General features: G+C 38.4%; 2 protein-coding genes across 6 annotated transcripts; both read left to right on the top strand.

Moving 5' to 3' along the window:
• Nucleotides 1-2,458: 2,458 nt before the first annotated feature.
• LOC127654923 (RNA-binding protein, mRNA-processing factor 2a-like) lies at nt 2,459-10,072 on the top strand. 2 transcript variants are annotated; one of them, XM_052142488.1, is made up of 9 exons: nt 2,459-3,088; nt 4,517-4,712; nt 4,955-5,032; nt 5,391-5,429; nt 5,745-5,807; nt 6,346-6,496; nt 6,946-7,097; nt 9,234-9,303; nt 9,392-10,072. In XM_052142488.1, the coding sequence occupies exons 2-8, from the start codon at nt 4,590-4,592 to the stop codon at nt 9,294-9,296; spliced, it is 669 nt and encodes a 222-aa protein (XP_051998448.1). In that variant the 5' UTR covers nt 2,459-3,088; nt 4,517-4,589; the 3' UTR covers nt 9,297-9,303; nt 9,392-10,072. The 2 variants fall into 2 exon arrangements, with proteins under 2 accessions (XP_051998448.1, XP_051998456.1); XM_052142496.1 differs by lacking the exon at nt 4,517-4,712 and having other exon boundaries at nt 2,472-3,088; nt 9,392-10,069.
• A 2,477-nt stretch (nt 10,073-12,549) lies between these two features.
• On the top strand, nt 12,550-19,916 carry LOC127654870 (cytoplasmic polyadenylation element-binding protein 1). Of its 4 annotated transcripts, none has more exons than XM_052142398.1 (12): nt 12,550-12,564; nt 13,628-13,775; nt 14,509-14,700; nt 15,427-15,638; nt 15,780-16,035; nt 16,173-16,286; nt 16,402-16,506; nt 17,425-17,561; nt 18,506-18,704; nt 18,816-18,910; nt 19,102-19,182; nt 19,278-19,916. In XM_052142398.1, exons 1-12 carry the CDS (start codon nt 12,550-12,552, stop codon nt 19,386-19,388), a joined length of 1,665 nt encoding a protein of 554 aa, XP_051998358.1. In that variant the 3' UTR covers nt 19,389-19,916. The 4 variants fall into 4 exon arrangements, with proteins under 4 accessions (XP_051998358.1, XP_051998347.1, XP_051998374.1 ...); XM_052142387.1 differs by having other exon boundaries at nt 13,628-13,796; XM_052142414.1 differs by lacking the exon at nt 12,550-12,564 and having other exon boundaries at nt 13,697-13,796; nt 16,402-16,491.
• The last annotated feature ends 424 nt before the right edge of the window (nt 19,917-20,340 follow it).

Here is a 20,340-nt window from a genome sequence, read left to right as displayed (position 1 = left end):
CTTTACTTATATTTAACAAACTTCTTATGTTAGACAACAGTTTGGCTGGGATTACATTTTCTGAATGCATGGAGTATTTATGTAAGACATTGTCAAAACTCCATGGAATCTGATCCTAACTGGTCTCTCTGGGAACTTATTGCCCTTTGTTTCAACAGCATAACCTTTCATGAGCATTTTCCAGATTTAAACAGGAAACAAGGGATCACTTGTGAAAATATGAGGGAGGACATACAAATATTTTGTTTCAAATGTAACATTTATGATGTGAATAAAAGAATTAAAGAAGAAAGTACCCTGGTAAGAAAGAGTTGCTTCGAACGAACAAACAAAATCAGTCAAATATGATTTATGTTTCTTTATAGGGTACTTTCCTTTTATAGAAGCAAAAACAGATGGCAATAGATAGAGGAAGTGATAGATAAACACTTGGTCTCTTGTCAACTTTGTCATGACAGTTCAAGAGAATACAGATGCAAGAGAAAGCTAAAGGCCATACTAATATCCTTTGGTCACAAGGTCTCGTGGCTTCGAGAAGCAAAAGAGGCCATCAAGAAGTAAACAGGAAGATGACTGTATTGTTGCAAGCATTACTCACCATAATTCTGTTTGTGTTTGTTTTATCCAGATCTGCATCAACAATTGTCCAGAGAAACTACGGCAATGGTTTGTTTTTATAGTGGCAAAAACGTTTAGGAGGAGACATAGTTGTCTGTCTTGGAAAAATCCCTTTACATTGAGATCATCCTGTTGACAGGATGCAGAAAAGCACATCAAAGAATTATTTGTGGTTAGGAGGCCTATTAATGTGGACGCGCAGAACAAACACCCAATATAACTCGTCAAATGAAATATCAATCAACATCTCTTAAGCTTCCAAAAACATAGTCAATTATGCACAACTAAAGTAACAGAACCTCACCAAAAAAAAAAATAATAACCATTTGATATCCTTATTCAGACTTGAACATCTCCTCTGAGCTGAAAGGGGGAGAGCTGGAGTTAATGGTGGCTACGCAGTGAGGCACATAGGACACAGGGAACACAAGCTAAGTGCTGTGGAGCTCTGTGACACTGATGCAATGGGACGGGGCCCAGTGAGGCATAAGGAGGAGGAGTGTGTATTGAGGTGGCTTTTGGGACAATGGGCCTGCTCTTCTCCAATAAAACATGAAGTCCTCATCGCCGGATTCTGGTCCCACTGTACAGGCTTTGAGTGCACTTCAGCAGTAACAAACAGATAACACGAAATGGGACTTGGATAAACAATTCACAGAAAAATGGGCATCACCTTTGCTCGGATTAGCTATACCGGTCGATATTATGACACTATATTATTTGCTTTGTTAAATCTTAAAGAGATATGATAATTATGTCATCATTTAATCACCCTCATGTCGTTCCAAACCTGTATATCTTTAGTTCTTCCATGGAACACTTAAGAGCCTCCATCACCATTCAGCATCAGACGTACAGGGTATACTTAAAAGAGAATTCAATCCTTACATGTTTTTTAATCCTTTGCTTGGAAATGTCACTTTAAAATGTTACGTCTGAGAGGAACGCCAGCAGTCTTCTGGCTGTGGCATGTCCACACTCAGCCAATCTGTCCACTTGTCATTCTTTAAGAGCAGGCCACTGATATGTCTATCTGTCCGTCTACTGTATAATCATCTTTGGCTCTGTGTGACTTATTTTTAACCCCCCTGAGAACAAGACAAGAGGTATAGGTTACTATTAGAATGCTTGTTAATGGAAAAGCTGACATCAGAACAGTTACAAAGGACACAGTGGACAATTTTGTCAGAAAATGCATTTTCATATGAACTTCAAACAATTTATGTGTACTTTATTAGCTTTAAACACTATAAGTTCAGAGCTTGAAACCGAAATAAGCCATTATCATAAGACAGGGCCTCAAACAAACCGAAGGTCTGTGTATAAACATCTGTAGCATTTATAAATAGTTCATAGTTCCCTTATGAGGCCCAGCAAAAATAATTCATCTATATTTAGACAGATTGTACAAAACAACACTGGGTCAATCAGTACAGAAGAGGGCATGTTTTCAACCCCTACCACACCCCACCGGCTTCTGCGTGATCTTTTACTTTGATTGTGCGATTACACAATGTCAGGAAACTGGCCAGAATTCCAATTTAAGGTGCAAATAGTCCAACATAAATGTATCATTTAATAATAAAGGGCCATGGCGTACATGTATGAATGGCCTGGTCCATAATTCATATCTATGTATTGTGTGTCTTGTCTTGTATTGTTTAGAGGAACAGACAAGTAGCTATCCTTTTAAACAGATGTTCTCTTAATTAAATGCACTCAAATGTCAGGTTTATTTTTAGAGTAGCTCCGTTTTTCGACAAACAAATCAAGGATATGCACACATGACCCTTTCATGAGTGACCCCTTAAAAGTATAAGCAAGATTTACAAAGTTGTCAAATCCCCTGGCTAAACAAATGAATAAGCACATTCTGTCGTTTATTAAGACTCCCTCCCTAATATGCTTGACATAAGACGTCTTCAATAATAAAGGAGCGCTTCTAATTCTAATTGGTCCATACATGAAGGCGATGATTCACTAACAGAGGGGTTGGCTTAACCACCAGCTGCAACCTTTCCTTGTCGATATCGGCCCATCTTACTTGATGACCTAATTGGCGAGCAGGTCAACTATGGAACGGGTTTCACCCATATGATCTCTGCATTTTTTTAGATTAAATATTTAAAAACAGGATAAATGTGAGCAGGGGTGGCACAACCATTGCGCTTATTCGATTTTTCCCCCAACACACACACACACACACACTTTGCACTTCTTTTCACCGAGTCACCTTCGCTTCTTCAGTTCACCTGCCACTTTGGACACGAGCTCTCGGAGTGTTCTTGCACAAGTTCTGCTGCTGCTGAGACCCGCACGGATCGTCATTAAGGTCTAGTCGCACTTTCGGACGCACTTCGACGCTGAAAACGAAACTTCTGCCGGTTCTTCTGCCTGTCTCAGTTTTACCTTCAAGATGAGTGTCAAATCCGACTCCGAGCCAAACAACAATATCACTATTGAAGAGGAGGTAAGAGTGTTATTGTGACTGAGGGGTTCTAACGAGAAACTTGTTTTTTTCGGTGTCGATGTTAATTTGCTTCAAACTTGTGGAATGTTTAGAAGGGAGCGTCTCCCTGAGCAGCTTTTGATGTCTGACTAAAGGAAAGTGATTTCTCGACGTTTAAAAGAGAAGTTCAGTTTGTTTATGGATGATGGGCTACTTAAGGCTTTCATTTGATACTCCTGACTTTCAAATGAAAATAATATATTTGCAGAAATGAACAATGTACTTTTTTTTTTTTTTTTAAGCGTGTTGAGATAAATCTAGATATACATTTGTATTGATTTGAGATATCAAAATATAATCCATTTCAAAGTCCTTAATATATCAATCAATAAGAAAAAAAAAATTATATATAATATTTTTTTTTTTTTTTACGTAAATGTATTGAGGTATTAGCAGTTAAATGTGCTCGTATCGCAACATTTTAAGACGAATTACTCCGCTACTTATTTTTTTTTAATTCTTGGCAAAATTGTTAAATGTTGTGACAATGCGCTTGTTTGTTCAAATCCATTGTATTAAAGCATCTTAATTTAGTGACGTCAGCTGCCTTTATAAACTTCTGTATCACAGACCAAAATCACTTATCTGAATTTGGCTTCAGTTTTACTCTTTTAGGATATTCTCAATTTTCTTATGTGGGTTTTCACTATATTCAGAGAACAGAAAATAAGGCAATTAAAAATGAAGTCCGCTAATATAATACTATAGCATATGAATCGATGCATGTTTCACATGTGTGTTGCGGTTCATTATAAAATTTAAATGAACAATGTCCAGACTTTGATTATACAGGGCTTTTTGATCCTTATCACCATTTAGACGTCATATCACACATATTCTACAAAAAAAAAAATACTTGATTCTGACTACAGGCTATATGGAATAATAAAAGCATAATGGCATAACAAATGGCATTTGTCAGGCTCCTAACATATCCTTCCACTTGATGTTGGAATAGTCCCAATTCAATTTTAACTTTAGACTTTAAGAGGGGGATTTAAAAAAAATAAATAAATAATTTTTTTTTATGAAACTTTCAATGTCCTACAGAATATGTATTTAAACTGATACTGTATGTCAGATTAAGATGAGAGGTTATGGAGATGTGGTTGAAGGATAAGGAATGGTGTTGTGCTGTCTGGGCTGTTTCTGTGGGTTGGGGGAATGATGTGCTGTCATGCTGTGCAATGTTGTCCATCGCTGTTCCACTGGCAGTCCATTGTGGCTTTGAAGTCAAAAGCGAAGAGATGCACATATGTATGTGCATCATATGGCCATTTAACCAAATGTGGCTATACTTGAGACGTTTCTCCAAGTTTCTGTGGTTTTTACCATGTTGTCCTCATTTTATTTTTAAGCTTATTGCATTGAGTATTTCTATTGTACCAGGGGCGTGTCTAGGAACTTTTTGCCAGGGGTGGCAAGAGTTGAGGGGATTTGTCTACCGAGGTGGAACGCCATTATGGACCATGTGCGGCATGGATGGGTTAAGCCGTTGCGCACTGTCTCCAGGACACCAGCGGGCTTCGTGTTGGCAAGTGGGGTGGCAGCTGCCACCCTGTGCCACCTTTCTGGCCCTGCCCCTGTATTGCACCAACATTCTTCAAGCACTATTTTTTTTTTTTTTTTTTTTTTTTAATTTATTACAGTTCAGTTTCCACATGTAATATCTTTGACATTGTTCTAGTGGACCTTAGTAGTGTGCTGACAGCACCTTTTATACTGCATCTCCAAAACAAATAAAATATCTATTTACTAATTTTAGGACTCTCATTCTATGTAATGGATCTAATTTAATTGTATTATTTCCTCTGTTTAATTTTTCAGGTCCGAACTCTGTTTGTCAGTGGTCTGCCAACAGATATCAAACCTCGTGAACTCTACCTGCTGTTTCGACCATTTAAGGTAAAGATATAAAGAGGAATAAATCAAAACCCTTAAATTGTAAATCTCCTCATTGACCGTTATGCTGTAACTGAGTCCTAATGTCTTCATTTAATTGGATCATTATTATACGCTCCCCAAGACACAGAAAAGTGTTTGAGGAGGATTAAAATTTTACGAATTAAATTGAATTGAGCTGTTTAACCGAGAGAAATGCAGCTTGGGTCAGGCATGTTCGCAGTTCTGTAGGGTGCATCCTCTGTAAAAGTGAACTCGATCTGTTGAAGATGACTATCGGACTCTTCAGGGGAGTGCAGCAGGAATTTCTTTTCTAGCATGTTACTGCATTACTACTAATTGGATTTGTTTTCCTTTTCAGGGTTATGAGGGTTCACTAATCAAGTTAACATCAAAGCAGGTGAGGATATCTGACCTTGTTGGGTATCACCGCTGACTTGAGCTAGTATTTAAAATTATTTGTTTGCATTTGTGCTTTACCATCTATATGTTAAGATGAGTTTGAAATGTGAATTTAGGCTTGTGTAGTTATGGAAAATGCCTATTGTTCTGTGTTAAGCTAACAAGTTTATTTAGTTAAAAAAATATATATATTTTGAATGGTAATTTGTGTTTTGTTTTTAAAATATGCATGTATGAAAAGCCTTTTTAGTCACATACTTTTGTGCTTTTTAACATTGTGCTTTTGGCCATTGATTGTTCTCTTCTTTTCCAGCCTGTTGGGTTTGTAACCTTTGATAGTCGTTCTGGCGCTGAAGCGGCAAAAAATGCATTAAACGTAAGAACCCAGTCATCTGTAAGCAATGACTTGAAATATTGAAAATCTGTCGGATGACGCCCAGCTGGATTCATAGTTGATGAGGTTTAGATACTTGATTTATACTTGAAGAACATACCTTTTAGACATGCACAGTTTCTAGCACACAAGGACGTGACTTATTCTTTGATTTAATATGGAGCATTTTTGGTTTAAATCTTATTGGCTGCCTTGATTAAAGTAACTTATATTGTTGACCTTAAGGTGTCCCATATTCATTATGTAACAAGCATACAAGGATATTTTCAAAATTTCCAAGTATTGCTGATTGTTAAGGAGAACCCACTCTACGGTAGACCATCAATGGTATTTTCCCCTTGTCTTTAGTGTGTAGCATCTGTCTCTTGCCTCTGTTAACCACTAGCTTTGCCATTCAGTCACTAGTAGAATTGTCACCTGCATGTAAGCACCAGCTTAAGACACACTGCACATTTGACCAGGGTCTGTCAGTCGGGCACAATCCATCCCTATTACTCTATCCCCCCCCTTGTGTCTCCAGGGGGTTCGATTTGACCCTGAAAACCCGCAGACCCTCCGGTTAGAGTTTGCTAAAGCCAACACGAAGATGGCAAAGAGTAAGCTGATGGGCACTCCGAATCCCACAAATATCCACCCAGCTCTAGGAGCACACTTCATAGCACGGGACCCATGTAAGTTTACGGCCCACACGGTAGTTCACACACTGCAGAGACAGACAGGCACACACTGTAGCTATGCATCTAGAGTAGAGCTTGGGATAATGCAAGAACAACTAATCCACCTCCACATGCATGCGTCATTAGCAAATGGCCTTTTCCGTTCTGTTATTCCCATTTCTCCAAAATTCAACATTAGCACTTCATCTCATTCAACCTCTCTTCTGTTCCAAGCAAAGTTACAGAAACGACAAAAAAGTGAACCAAATACTCAGTTCCTGCTTCTGCGGTTTGCATTAAGCATGTGAAGACCTTGGGACATGGACTATACAATTTATTGTCAAACACTGCCTTTGTGGGGGGGGGGTGTTTATGTATTTTTTTTTTTAATTTGAAGTGGAGATTTCAGGCATGTATGACCTGCAGAGTTGACCCTGAGATGATGCTTTACTGTGCCTCCTCAGATGACTTGACAGGGGCAACACTGATCCCGGCATCTCCAGAGGCCTGGTCACCTTACCCCCTCTACACACCAGACCTTGGCCCCGGCCTGCCCCACACTGCTTTCACCTATCCAGCTGCCGCCGCCGCAGCTGCTGCTGCACTTCATGCTCAGGTGAGACTAGATATTTTTCTATGATTTTTTTTTTTTTCTTTTATTTGCCAAACTGTGGATGGAAACAATGTCTTGTAGTAAAGCAGATGCATTGCAGATTGAGCTTCACTCAAAAATAACTTTTTGGCTTAAACTTTAATCATGGACAGTGGTTCCAGATATTTGAAATGAGTTTTAAAGTACCATGTAATTTTAACTTAATTCAGTTAATTTATCTCTACTTTAAGGATGAAAGTAAACAAAATTAACATGTTGAAATCAAATGAAACACACTAGTGATATGCTAGCAAGTGATCGGAAATATTAGCATGCAAATACATGCTGGTGGGAATCACTATGCTACGATTAGCACAGCAATTGCTCAATGGATAAAGCAATATGTAGAATACTCGATGGCTGTGTCTCATTTGGTAGGCTGCGTCCTCCGGATGTTGCATTTGTCGGCAGCATACGTCATCGATGCTGTCTAGTTTCAGAAAACTGCAGCCTTAATGCTTTCACGGGAATTCAGAGGATGCATGAGGTGTATCCTTCGTGGGCACTCGCAGCCTACAATTCTTTGTTTCAATGGAAATGTCAAAAATAAATAAAAATGATGGCAATTTGCCCGTAAACATGATGTTCAAACGCAAGTAATGTTAATTCCCAAGTTGAAGTACCTCAGTAGATGGGTGCTGAGTATATAATGTGTATAATTTATATTAAAATGTATAATTGCATAACAGAAGTTCTTCTAAATATCAATATAAAACACTAACAAGTCTCTCCCTTTATTCATCTTGCACAAAGACACCTACCGGTAAAATAACACTTGATTTTAACAATTACTCCCTGTCGAGTCCCAAGCAAAGCATGCCGGGAACTAGAAATCCTCTGCCCAGTTTCAGTTAAACTAATGTTGTCCCAATGCAAATGGATTAAGTAAAGCTGACAAGATGCTTTTTTTTAATTATTATTTGTATCAACTAAGTTCCCTTGGTTACTTTTTAAGATGATAATCTTGTCTTTTGACTATACACTTCTGTCAGAGTGTCTGATTTGGGGGTTAGTCTGTCTGTCTTATTTTATTTTTTTTAAATTTTAATGAATGAAAATATCTTCTGAGTGACTAAATGGAACCTATACAAATAAAAAGGTGTAGCAGCAATAATTTGAGTTCCATCAGTCACATTTATTAAATATGCAAAAATCCTTAAGTTTTTAAATGTAATCACATTCTTCAACTTCTGTGAAATGCATTAAAGTTGAGTTTTACACAATGTGCTGAGACTCCTACAGTGCACACCCAAACATGATTAGAAAACTTCAGATGATTTTACAATCTCAGTGAGACCTTTTAAAAGCCACTTTTTTTTTTTTGTGAAAGATTGGTTCGCATTAGCAGACCTAACGAGGCACATTTAGTGTCAAACGCAAAAATTATTAAACCATAGATTTTGCAATCTTAATGAGGCCTTTTGATGGCCACCATCTAAATTATTTTAAAGTACATTTTGCCCCCCCTCCGTTGTGCAGGGACACATTTCATTTTCTGTTAGTCACATATCTGTGAAACTTGTTCAGTTTGTCTTATATGATCTTTTGTTCATACAAATATTTACACATGTTAAGTTTCTTTTTTTTTTTTAAACCCCTAACTTTTCAGTATGATTAATGTCCTTCACTGAAGTTGAGTTTTAATGATCTCGCCTCAAAAATATATAATGGTGCTAAATCGCTTATGTAGAGCTCCATGAATTAATTTCATTGCAATCCAGTGGTGTGGATGGAAAGCAATTTCTTCACTCAATAGCATGTTTTCCTGTCCCAGGTAAGGTAGAGGCTATTTAATTGTCAAGTAAAGCAAAGAGTGATCCTTGCTAATTGGCTTTGCACAAAAGGTGTGCTGGAATTTGAGTAGGTGTGGTTTTTTTTTTTTGTAGCGGTGACCGCTTTGGTCCAAGACTTCCTTGGGTTTTGTCATGCTTTACTGAAAGGAAGTTTTATATTCAAGCCTGAAGATTACAAATTGATTATCAATTTGTCAGGTGAATATGATGGTCAAAGTATTGAACAACTTGTCATACCATTAGCATGTGTGTGTGTGTGTGTGTGTGTGTGTGTGTGTGTTACACATTTTAATTTTCTTCTCTTTAGATGCGCTGGTATCCCTCCACAGAGTCATCCCAGCCTGGATGGAAATCACGGCAGTTTTGTTAAATGCCTAGTAAGGACATTACCCCTTCAATTTATGCTTCAATTGGTTAATGTTTTACAGTCATTTATTTTCTGTGTTCTTTCTTATTCCCTTTCAGGTGTGCAGTAAACAATTCTCATCAAATGCTGCTTTCCAGCTCCAGTTTAAAATCAGTCCTTCATTTGAACTTATGTATTTAACTCGTTTGGAATTTGGCAATGAAAATGAGAAATTGAGCTATGCCAGTCATATTTCCATGTGCATGCAGTATTAGATGCATATAGATGGTTCAATAGACTTTGGTTCTTAATGGATCAGTTTCTCTAGGTTTTTATTTTATTTTTTTGTATTGAAGAAATGTTAATGTTGGACTTTTTTTTTCTCAATGAAATTTGCTGTGAAATAAGAGATGAGACAATCAAGCTAGAAGGACATTGAGCATGTTTTGGCATGAAGTGTAGTTCTGTGCATCATTCTAGTATGTTTAGTTTCTTCCATGACAGGTGTTTGGTAGCTTGGTCTTTAAAGTTGCTCATGTTACATGCAAACAGTGGCTAACTCATGTTTTGATGGGAGATGTGATGTTTATACTGGCAAACGGATGGTTTCCTCCTTTCCAATGTAACCCATCAGAGTATCTGACTTTAAGAAATATGATCAATCTCAGTATTGTGTATGTGGGGGAAAAAGTTGTTGGAATTAAATAAGTGATCAAAGTTATTTGTAACTTTCTTTGTTGTAAATAAGAATAATAAAAAATAAAAATTTTTGGGTGAATTATCCCTTTAAATACTTATCTTCTACCTCTGATTTTGAATCTGTCCTTTTTATAGAATTTTCTGGGGTAAAGTTGAGATTTTTCATTTAGTTTTGTGCCACAATGACATTCAAATCACAGTATGTAGATGGCAGATGTGGCTGCTAACATTTAAATAGCTTATTCAAGTTAATACTCTGAATATAAAATATGCTACAGTGCATGGTTTTAATGTGCATATAGTTATGGTTAATTCAGACATTTAAAAATAGTGTTTGGCTTAAAAATAAAATGACATTTTATGATTTTAAGTATTAAAATGGGACTGCATTAAAATGTCTTGTGTATTATTATAAAAGTTATTAGACCATACTTTAAGCTCTTAAATGCTAAACAGTGAAATTAAATTATTTGTTCCATTTCAGTATTGGTAACCTCAAATCATTGAACGCTAATTAAAATTCTCATTTACTCACCCTAATGACATCCCAGATGTCATCCTATGACTGACCTCTGCAGAACACTTTTTTAAAATTATTTTTATATATATTTCAGCAGCTCTGTTTGTCCTCATGATGCAAGTGAGTGGTGTCCATTTAATCATGGCCAGTGGTTCCACATATTTGAAATTAGTTTTATTAAAATTTACGATGCAATTAACACATTTCAGTTGTTATCTCTACTTGAAGGATGATAGTAAGCAATGTATCATGTCATAACTTTAATTTAAGTCTTTATATATCTGCAAGCTAGTGATTGGAATATTAGCATTCAAATACATATACATGCTGGTGGGGAAAAACTAACAGTATATGGATGGCACATTTGGCTGCTAAAGTTAAATAGCTTTTTCAAGTTAATACCCTGAATATAAAAATATCCTACAAATGTGCATGGTATCAATGTGCATATAGTAATGGTTAATTCTGCCATTTAAAAATGGTTTGGTGTAAAGTAAAAAAATATGATTTCAATGGGATTAAAATTGGAATGCTTTAAAATGTCTTTATATTTTTTTGTAAGTTATTATTAGACCATACATTAATCTCTAAAATGTTAAACGGTGAATTTACCTTTGCTCCGTTTCAGTACTGGTAATTATGGTTGTGTATTTGATGCATTTAAAAAACCTCTAACATCATTGAACACTTTAATTAAAATTCTCTCATTTACTCACCCTCATGACATCCCAGATGTGTATGACTTTCTTCTGCAGAACACAAAGGTTTTTAGAAAAATATCTCAGCTCTGTATGTCCTCATGATGCAAGTGAATGGTGACCAGAAATGTGAAGCTACAAAAAGCAGAGAAAGGCAGCACAAATGTAATCTAAGGCTCCAGTGGTTAAATCCATATATTCAGAAGCGATATATGTGTGTGACATACAAATCTATATTTATGTCCTTTTTTTACTTTAAATCTCTGCTTTCAAATTCTGAAAGGAAAATAAATTTATAGTAAAAAAAGATTTAAATATCAATCTGTTTCTCACCTAAAGAGATTGCATTGCTTCAGAAGACATATATTAATCCACTGGATTTTTATGGATTACTAAACCTGACCACGAGGACCTACAAAGATGAAATATTCTTTAAAAATCTTTGTGTTCTGCAGATGAAAAAGTCATACACATTTGGGATGGCATGAGAGTTAATGAGATAATTTTAATTTTTTTGTGCACTATTCCTTTAAGTCATAATAAAAATACAAGATCAGTGCTGCCCTCTAGAGGAAATGATTCAGTTGTATTTGTACAGGCTATTCAAGTTGATACCCAGTCATATGCAACTGAACACTGATTTGCACTTCAGTTATGTGCCTATTAAACACTGATACATATTTTAGTTACTGTATGTTTGGAGTCTTGATTGCAAATTAATAAGCTGTATATGGCAAAAGGCCCAATTTCCAAATGCTGCTATCCATGGTCCTGATTTCTACCAATAAAAACATTCCGCATGTGGCACATCTCTGATATTTGAAAGGAGAACAATAATGTCACACTGTCATTGTGCAGACTAGAACAACAATAAAACGGCAAAATCCATCATCAAAAGTCTTATGTTACTTTATTAATTGTTTATCTAATGATTTCTCAGAAAGCCCTTAAATAGAGCGAAGGGGGCCGTTCACACCATTTTATATATAATAATAATAATAATAATAATAATAATAATAATAAACAATATTTCTGATTTCGTACATCTAAAGGACGATACAGGTTGCTTTGATATTTAAGTTAATTAACCTTTATGGCGTCGTAGCAATCGCCTGGTAAATGGAAGCTCATCGTTTTATTGACAAATGACGTCAACTCTAATTGCCCGCCCCCTTATAAATAATATCAACATGTGACCTGTGATTGGTTACTCAAGGGAGAAATGGATCCCATGGCATAGGTGGATGACCCGAGCACAGGTGTTATAAATTAAGTTAAAATTTCTGTCTAAAAATTTAAGTAGACTTTAGAAGAGCTAGTGTGGGTGTTGTTTTCGATAAGTTTGTTTGACAGTTCTACCATGGCGTTTTCTATGGTGAGTAATTGCGAAAGAGAAAGCCTTCCAGTTCGGTTTTGACTCTTCCATCAATTGTCACAAATAAGCCAGCGGGTTTGTGTGCGTTAAATATGCATGTTTTGTTTGTGCAATTGGTGTGGCCCACGAGATTATCGTGGCAACACTTAACTTAATTGTTTTTGATGATTTATTCCCCACTTGGTAGACATAAAGACATGCTAGTCTTTGTATATTCTCAGTAATGATTGTTTACTAAGTCATTGAGCTGCTTCCACTGTCAGTTTGTATTTATTAGGATTGTTCATGCTAATCATTTAGCGCTAAGTTCAATTTAGCCCAAAGTATGTCTTTGGAGCTCTCGTGGATTGCAATATACGATAATGACGTGTTCCTTTTACACTTGTAAAATTTCCTAATGCTCATTAAAATGGGTTGAGAGGAAATTTCACTTGAATTGTTCTGTGATCATCCGTTCCTGTTGTTATGCAATATACATGTTCAAAAGTTTTAGGCACTTGGGAAAAATGTCGTGTCGTAAGGATGTCTTCAAAATAATGCCAAATAGTTTTCATTTATCAATTAACTTCATACAAAGTACAGTAAACAAAGCTAAATAAATATTTCATGTGGCCAACTTTGCTTTCAAAACCGCACCAATTCTCTTAGGTACACCTGGATACAGTTGTTCTTGGCAGATAGGATGTTCAAAGCTTCTTGGAGAATTCGCAAAAGTTCTGGCTGTCTCAATTGTTTCGGTCTCGTTTTGTAATTCCGGACTGACTCAATGTTCTGTGGGGACCATGCATCTGTTGCAGGGCTCCCTGTTCTTCTATTCTATTTGCAAAGTAATGTTTGGGAGCCTAAAATTTATATTTCCTATTGACACTAAAGCTGAAAATATAAATAATCATCTTAGACACATAAGATGCTTCACAAAAACATTTGTCTTAAGACTTTTGCACCGTACTGTATATTACAAATACTGACACTAAATTGAGGGGGAAGGGAAGGCCTGGGAGTATGACTTCCAACCACAGTGGTAAAGCATGGACCATTAACCCTGTATGTTTTCTTCTAACAGAGAGAAAATCCTAGACTTCTTAACTGCCTGGACTCTGACATTCCAGCCCTGTCTACATGCAGCAATGCAGATACATTCTGCAGGATGAACACCATGCTGGGCAATTCACTGGACCTCAGTGGGGTGTGCACAACTCCTACTGCCAAGTGCAAGCGAGATCCTTTTAATGGTACGTTTTAGTGTTTGTGTATAGACCATTTGGCTTTTACAACTTTAAGTCTGTTTCACAGACACCGTGCAGATACAATATCAATACAGATAACCTTTGTGTTATATCTGCTCCGCACGTGTGTGTGTATATGCTTTGGCCCTGCTTTGAAGCGTTCTATAAATGCACAGGGAATCGTTACAGCACTGGTCATGCAACGTCATGCAGGCAAGACTTAAGGATGCTGAATCAGGGCTGGAGCAAGCAATTGGATACTGTCCAGTTCTGCATGAGCAGCCCAGATTGCTCATTCTTCAGCTACTTGGCCAATAGCAACAGTCCTGCGATTCACTGTAGTTCTATCACTTAGCCTGCAGCTAGCAATCTCGCTCTCCTTGCCACCTTGAACGGGAGATTGAGCCAGAGGTGGGAGGGAGTGCTACCACTTTGCAGGAGAATTTGTCAGGAATGCTCAGTGGTGTGGCATCGGAGAAGGCCAGGGACTGATGTCATTAGCATGGGACTGTGAGGGCAGCAGCGCCTGGGTCACATGCAGGGTGGGTCGTCTCTGCGGAGAGTGCTCCTCCTGTGCAATTTAGCCAGGCAGAGGGAGAGATCAGTGATTTATCAGATTCTAGAGAGTCATTGGTTTCTCGAATCTGCATGCATTTTATTCCCACAGCTGATGAACCATTGCCAAAACCTGCATTTTGTTCCTGGACCCATTTTACAGATCGTCCGGACTCAGACCTGTCTGCGGTCCGTAGCAGGATGCTTTTTCCCAGTGGTGGCCAGGATTCATCCAGGGGTCTGCCCGATATCAGTAACTGGGGTCTGGGCCTACAGTCCCTCAGCCTGTCCGACTGGGAGAGACCATGGAGCAGCCATGATACAGATCCTTGTACACAGAACAACATGGCCTCATGTGAGTGAAGTGATAAACCAAATTATTTTTGTTTTTTTGTTTTTTGGATGTAAGGGATGGTTCACAAAAAAAAAAAAAAAAATAAAAAAATAAATTGTACACACACATAACCTAAAAGATGCTATGACAAAGATGCAATGAAAGTGAATGGGGACTGAGACCGACCATTGAAACCAAATGCGGTTAAGTAAATAAGATACATTTTTGGGTGAACTATCCCTTTAATCACTTCATTTTCTCCATCCCCAACTGTGACGTGTGAAATGGAATAAACTGTGATGCGGGTTTCATTCTCGAACTGGCTTAATCAGGTTTTTAAAACGTTTGCTTTTTAAACCACTTTAGTACAGACCTACTTGCAGTGTCATTGGCCGGCCTCTTCACCTGGTCGTCTTGATGGTTATGACTAATGTTAGTGTCCTGACAAGAGCAGGGTTAAATGTAAACTTCTTGCTGGGCCTGTAAAGTGAGTCAGAGCCTTTTGTTAACTATTTTGTCATTTTCAGCCTACCTGATGCACTGCCAATTCTCATCAGTGCAGTGCAGTTGGGGAGCTGTCTTTGTTTTTTTGGGTCTCAGAAATGTGCTCTGGAAATTTTGGGGAAATGGAATAATCTTGGCCATTCTTTATTTTACTTTGATATGGTGACATAAAATTTTAAAAAGGAGGTCCCTTATTGCTTTATTTTTTATACACTGTTGTGTTCTAACCAATCTGATTTTCAGTACAAGGGATTTTGGGTACTCCCAGCCAGCTTTCAAACAAGCTTCCAAGCTACTCCAATGAGTCCTCCATTGGTGCCACAGACTTCCTAGAAAAGTTTCCAGGCATGGCACGCTTAAATTCTCAGTCTTTCCTGGACTCTCACTCCATCAGCCCTGTGGACTCCGAGACCAGTGGCTTCAGCTCTGGTTCTGATCACCTCTCAGACCTGTTGGTGAGTGTTGGCCTTTTTAGACTATATTGCTAATTTAGGTTGCCTAGAGTAATGAAATGGGTGACATGGGAGTTTTGTGGATGTATATGTAATATTGTCCTTTTCATCTTGTTACTAGCATTTTAAATTTCTCTTTTGTAGTCTTCTTTGAGGATCTCCCCATCTGTGCCCTTCCTCATGTCCAGTATGCAGAGGGATCCCCTTAAGCTAGCTCTGGGCTCTCGTTTTGACCACAGAAGTTCTTCCCTCACACCACCACCACCCAGTGCCACCCCAACAGATGGTTTGTCTCACCGCTGGCCTGGTGCCTCCATCTGGCCCAACTGGGACCTTCTAAAGACCCCTGAGAGCCCCTTCAGCATTGAAAGAGAGGCCTGGCTTCACAGACAGGCTGCCTGTATGCCCCTTTTTTTTAATTTTATTTTATTGCAGTGCATGAACTCGCCCCACACCCTCCCATTAGTTTAAAGTTTTATTCTCAACACTGCAACTTCCTGCAGTTAATATTGAAACGTGTGAATTTGTTTTCCTCAGCAATCAATGAAGCTACTTTCACATGGAGTGGACAGCTGCCCCCCAGACACTACCAAACCCCCATCTACTCCTGTAAGGTCTTTTTAGGTGGTGTTCCCTGGGACATTACAGAAGGTCTGCATGTCATCTGATCCTACAATTTACATCAGCTACATATTTGTAAACCATGCCATTTAACCTGTTTGGTTTGTTAATGAATTATTATAATTTTGGTTTGTACCCCCCACAGCTGGCTTGATAAACACTTTTAAATGCTATGGCCCTCTGAGTGTGGAGTGGCCAGGTAAGGATGGCAAGCACCCTCGCTGCCCTCCGAAAGGTAATATGCCTAAAGGTAATGCTAAAAGGGTAGGATACTCATTTCATTAAAGCACTGTCAAGATGGTGTGCTCCTGAGGTGTGGTGAATGGCACAACTTCTTGGTGGCTACAATAATACTTCATCACTTGTGGTGGTGTTTGTTCTCCATTTTAAATCTCCATTTAAAGTTAACCCAAAAATGAAAACTGTTACTCACTCATGCTATCCCATATGAGATTTTTCTGCTGTAGAAAAAGCATTTTTGGTAGAATATTTCAGCTCTGTTGGTCCAGACAATGCAAGTGAAGGGTGGCCAAAACTTTGAAGCTCCAAAAAGCACAAAGGCAACATAAGTTTAAATTTATGAAGTGATCCAGTCATTTTTGGATGGGAACAGACAAATGGAATTTTCACTGTACAGCTTGCCATTGCAGTCTCTCGACACAAGTTTTATTACACTTCCTAGAGCTTGACTCCTGTGCATAATGCTAGACTGTGCTAGGAAGTGTAATTGAGTTTGAAGTCATGATTGCTAAGGAGACTGCAGATGTCAAGAGTGGTAAAACAGGACTTGTATTTTGGTCCGTTCTTGGATTGCTTCATTAATTAAAACACTAGATTACTTATGCTGCCATTTTAGGTGCTTTTTGGAGCTTTCAAGTTTGTCACCATTCACTTGTATTGAGAGTACCTTGACCGCTTTGATACTATTCTAAAAATCTTTTGTTCAGCCGAAGAAAGTCATGCATGTCTGAAATGGCACTAGGGTGAATACTATTTATTTTTGGTGAATTTATTTATTTTTAAAACAAGAGACTGCATGGTCCTTGTGGGACACTAGAGGGCATCTTTATTTTCTGTGTATGTTATTAAAAGGCTCTGAACTAGTGATCTCAACATGCAAGTGAACTGGAGACCTGCATGTGTTAAAGTTTGTCTTTGTTTTTTCCAGGTTATGTGTACTTGGTGTTTGAGGCGGAGAAGTCTGTGCGTGCCCTCCTGCAGGACTGCACTGAGGACCTGCTCCATCCTGAAGGCTATAGCGAGTATTACTTCAAAATGTCCAGCAGGAGGATGCGCTGCAAAGATGTAAGCCTCTTTGGACTTGGTGTGTGTCCAAGTTGTAAATTTATCCTTGTACTTCAGCGGAATCCGTTACACATTTAATTTGCGCAATGTGTAGAAATGGAGCCTTTTGTGACCACTGCACCAAAAAGTTACCACAACTTCTGCAGTGAACAATCAGTTTTAATTGACTACTATCCTAGGGTGTGTAATTTGTAGATCACAAATGGTAGATAAGTTTTACCCTTTGTGTTCCGGTCGAAACTGACTTCAACTAGTTCATCCAGTTGAAATGACATTTTTATAACTTTTCACACAGGGCATCTGAACACACGTGTTCAGGAGCTTCCCAATCCTTTTAGATGTGAATGTGTATTTGCACTCAAAGTTCTCTGACTTGTGCGAGCGCGTGCACCGTGTGTTGAGCGCCCTTTTGTGCATGGTCTTTGAGGAATATTTCAACATCTACTTGTTTGTTTAGGATCATCTGAATCTGTTTAGTCTGCTGTAAGTGGTTGTCTTATGTATGTTTCAGGAAGTAATAAGGAAAACCGTTAGACACCTATTAAATTCAGACACTAATATAATATTCTTTTCCAATGATCTAACACATGGCTCTTATGTTGTTGCAAACTCTTAATGTAATTGTGATAAATTTACAAATTGAGAACAACCGTTCCAATTTGTCAGCAAATTGATGCATTATTTTAAGAATTTGTAGTCCGATTTAAACTTTAATTGATTCTATATCGATATATTGTTTAGTACCAAATCCCAATTTCTAAAGTTGACCGATCTAATGGGGAGTGTGCACGCAATGAGGGATTTATTAATCTTAGTGGGCTGGTAATTTGACAAGGCACACAAAAGGTGTTTGCACAAGTGAACCCAACACAAGGGTTAAACATTAATTCACGTACGCCTATGTCCGCTATTGTTATACTGACCTCCCATCTCGTGATCCTCAGGCACAGGTGATCCCTTGGGTGATTTCCGACAGTAACTTTGTGAGTTGCCCCTCTCAGAGGCTGGACCCTCGGAACACCGTTTTTGTCGGAGCTCTGCATGGCATGCTCAATGCTGAAGCTCTGGCCAGCATAATGAATGATCTGTTTGGAGGAGTTGTGTATGCAGGCATTGACACAGACAAGCACAAATACCCAATTGGTAAAAATATTTGACACCAACCTCTTTATCCATAGTGTTGTCTCTAACCGATTACTTCAGTACTGTTTTTTTTTTTTTTTTTTCCCACACATGGTTTTCTTTGGTCTCCAGGATCTGGGCGTGTAACCTTTAACAACCAACGCAGTTACCTGAAAGCAGTGAGTGCTGCGTTTATTGAGATCAAGACACCCAAATTTACAAAGAAGGTAAAGCTGTCAGTGTCTGTTATGGTATGTTTGGAATGGCATACTTAAAACTGCTTGCGCTGTAGCATGCAGTACTTTTTTTTAAATTTTTTTTTTCTTTCCAAAAGCTTTCTGTAGGTTTTCATGGGCTTAGTGCATTTTAGCAGGAGTATGCTGGACATGCCATTTATGATAACTGGTATTCTTTTCAGGTTCAGATTGACCCATACCTGGAGGATGCCATCTGTCAATCATGCAGCCGTGAGCCTGGGCCGTTCTTCTGCAGGGACAAGGTGACTTGTTAATATTGTCCTTCTGTGTTAATTTTTCATCAGTGTATGTCTCCTGTAAGTGCACTAAATCGTAGCATATGATCCTCTCCCTTCAGACCTGCTTTAAATACTACTGTCGCTCCTGCTGGCATCGGCAGCATTCCATGGACATCCTCAGCAACCACCGCCCTCTGATGAGAAACCAGAAGAAGCGGGACTCCAACTGAAGCCACATATGGCAGCGCTATGCCTCAGCCTGGTAGTTCATTGCACCTGCTCCCCTGGGGGACTGGTCCCGAGTTGGGGCCCCCCCCACCCCACCTGAAAAAAAGCCCTCCCTGGAGTTTGGGCATGGGTAAACACTGTAGAAAGTTCACTGGTGCACTTTCTTTTAGTTTGGCTTGTTCACTTTGCCACTACACAGTGAGATTGGTTAGCTGGGCCCGTGGATGGGTAGACCCAGAGTTTTTGATATAAGTTGAGATTCAGGCCATGGTTGAAGGGGGTTTCCTATATATTTTTTTTTTCTCCCCTTTGCTTCGGTTGCTATTGGTTTTGGTAAAAGTCATTCTAAAGCCTCATTGTTTAATAGACGGAAGCCAGTCAGTGCCTTTTTGCCAAATGTTTTTTACTTTTTTTGAGACTACTACAGAAGCCAGATTTTCATCATGACATCTTTCAGTTTTATTTTCACAGATTTTTACATGAAACAGTTTTAAGGTATGGCATGAAAAAGTTTGAATAGCAATCTACCTGGCGGCTTTTTAATTTTGTGTGGGGTTTTTTCTTTTCTTTTTTCTCCCCCATGTTTTTGGTGTATTTTTGCCTTATCGGTGTTCGGCAGATCAAGAGGTTTGCGCGTAATCCTGCAGATCTAATTGCCAATCCAGATAATTTTCAGTGCGTGCCTCCACTAGGCATTGCTTTTACAGCTCTTGATCAGATTTCAAATCAACTTATATTAATCCAGAATGAGACTGGCCATCGACTGCACATAGTTTTATTGCACTTTTTAATTTGCACTTTGTAGTTGGGTAGGTTTTTAATCACTTGTATTGGACATCAGCAGGTGTTATGGGTATGAGCCCAAATGGCTGCTTGAATTTAAAACCATAGACTTCCCTTGAATGTACCAAGAGCCTTAGCAGACTAAATGCAAGTGTCACTTTATTCCATCTG

Source organism: Xyrauchen texanus, chromosome 2 (assembly GCF_025860055.1).
Source record: "Xyrauchen texanus isolate HMW12.3.18 chromosome 2, RBS_HiC_50CHRs, whole genome shotgun sequence".
NCBI lineage: Eukaryota > Metazoa > Chordata > Actinopteri > Cypriniformes > Catostomidae > Xyrauchen > Xyrauchen texanus.
Note: the sequence above shows the minus strand (reverse complement) of the source record. Positions and strands in the feature narration are given on the sequence as shown.